This window comes from Austrofundulus limnaeus, unplaced genomic scaffold, assembly GCF_001266775.1.
Source record: "Austrofundulus limnaeus strain Quisiro unplaced genomic scaffold, Austrofundulus_limnaeus-1.0 Scaffold69, whole genome shotgun sequence".
NCBI classification, from domain to species: Eukaryota; Metazoa; Chordata; class Actinopteri; order Cyprinodontiformes; family Rivulidae; genus Austrofundulus; species Austrofundulus limnaeus.
In genome coordinates this window covers 540,621-542,666 of record NW_013952471.1, presented here as the reverse complement: position 1 = coordinate 542,666, position 2,046 = coordinate 540,621, and the positions used below count along the sequence as shown (strand labels likewise).

General features: G+C 41.6%; 1 protein-coding gene across 6 annotated transcripts in view; it reads left to right on the top strand.

Moving 5' to 3' along the window:
• myo5aa (myosin VAa) overlaps positions 1–2,046 on the top strand; it is a 54,963-nt gene that overhangs the window by 46,604 nt on the left and 6,313 nt on the right. For 3 of the 6 annotated variants that reach the window (XM_014010436.1, XM_014010437.1, XM_014010435.1), the window contains 5 exons: positions 407–472; positions 917–1,010; positions 1,090–1,239; positions 1,352–1,506; positions 1,617–1,706. In XM_014010436.1, the coding sequence (XP_013865890.1) occupies positions 407–472; positions 917–1,010; positions 1,090–1,239; positions 1,352–1,506; positions 1,617–1,706 (555 nt within the window). The remainder of the gene's footprint in view (positions 1–406; positions 473–916; positions 1,011–1,089; positions 1,240–1,351; positions 1,507–1,616; positions 1,707–2,046) is intronic. The other 3 variants (XM_014010440.1, XM_014010439.1, XM_014010438.1) reach the window with 1 other exon arrangement.

The window sequence follows — 2,046 nt, the reverse complement described above, 5'->3', positions numbered from 1 at the left end:
ATTGTCCAAGATTAACCTTCAGGGTGGATATAGCTCGCTAGCAGCCTCGCACCACGTCATCATTTACCCAGAATGCTTTGTGTGGAAATAAAATGGCTCCGTCCGTATAATATATTTAAAAAAAATGTACAAAACTAAACATCCTACAGTATTTTTACAGTCTTTATTTTACAGTTAAAATAAATGGTTATCAAATAAAGTCTAATGTTACAACTACCGGTAATCATGGATCCCTTTAAAGAAAAAGTACAGAAATGGATAAAGGGAAGTTTTAAATCAGCTTCTGCTTTAGTTGTTTTTTATTTACAGTTTACTTGTTTATGTTGGCCAGTTTGGGGTTAACGGCTAAGAGTTTTAGTCCAGCTCTGTCACACGCTCACAGTGTGTGGATGGTGTCACCTGACAGGAACTCATGACCAGCGACCCCGCAGCATCCCGAGAGGCTCGAGTCATCATTTTACGACGGATGGTTGTATGTAGAGGCTGTGTGTGTGCGCGTGTGTGTGTGTTTGCACATGTGTGTGTGTCAGCATGTGTGTGACAACTAACTAAAGTTTTTGTCCTCTGAAAAAACAGTGCTGAGTGTCGTTCTAACTCACTGCGTTAGCTCTAACTTACAGCTCACCACACTTCTCTTTTCTAACAGCGGCTGAGTCCCGCAGCCTTCCCTCCTCTGAAAATCAGCACCACAGCTCTATTGCTGATTTAGCTCCACCCTCTTTTGTTTGTTTGTTTTTTCCCAGATATGAAATTTAAACTGCTTTATTTTAAAAAAATGACCCTCAAAATCTTCGATTGCCCTTCTTTACCACTAGAGGGTGTTATTGTGCAGTAGTCCAAGTTTAACCTGATTTGTTATTTCTTTTCCTCGTTTCTTTATGTCTTGTTCATCACTTCATCCCTGTGTCTGTTTTAGGACCTGATGGAGCAGCTGGAGAAGCAGGACAGGACCATCCGTAAGCTGAAGAAGCAGCTTAAAGTTTATTCCAAGAGGATTGGTGAGATGGGAGGTATGGGAGACTCTACTGACGATACGTGTTCGGTGCTCCAGATGATTAGCTGACTGTCACATGAACTGTGTCCCCTCAGCGGGTCAGACTGAGGGACAGACGTCCCCAGGACAGATGGTGGAGGAGCCCATCCACCCTGTGAACATCCCCCGCAGGGAGAAGGACTTCCAGGGAATGCTGGAGTACAAGAAGGAGGATGAAATGAAACTGGTTAAGAACCTCATCCTGGGTAAGACGTTACAGCAAGGAAGCTTTTATTGATGTCTACCTTTTTTATAATTATAATAAAATCAGCATAACTTTAAATCTAAAAAAAGACTATTCCTCCTCTGCGTTTCCAGAGCTGAAGCCTCGAGGTGTCGCCGTGAATCTGATCCCAGGTCTTCCAGCCTACATCCTGTTCATGTGTCTGAGACACGCAGACTATCTGAACGATGACCAGAAGGTCCGCACTCTGCTCACATCCACCATCAACAGCATCAAGAAGATCCTGAAGGTACGTTTAGGTCTTCAACATTACTGGATAGAGCCTAGGAGTAGATAAAAACACCTCACAGGGTTAAAACAGGTTGTTTTAATAAAAATGTTTTTTCTCTCCTCTTGTAGAAACGAGGCGATGACTTTGAGACGGTCTCATTCTGGCTGGCGAACACCTGCCGCTTCCTGCACTGTCTGAAACAATACAGTGGAGACGAGGTGACTGCAGCACATCAGTACACAAATATGATTCTTCTGCTCAGTTCACTGAYATCAGTTATGTGTTTGAGAGGGTTTCAGAAGTTAAATCATCGGTTGTTGTGTCAGTTCATGCTAATACTGGAAGACAAAACAAATAWAGAAGCTGTATTTTACTACGCACCTCTTTAAATAAGTTTGATTTGAAGTCCTTTTTTGAATCCTTGCGATAAAAAGCTGATTTATTTTTAACATTTGAGCAAAACCAAAGGAGTTTTAGGTTAAAGGGCCAAAATTTTGTGTTTCTCAGGCATATATTTGAATACTATACCATAATAAAGTATCTATGTCATCTTTAGTT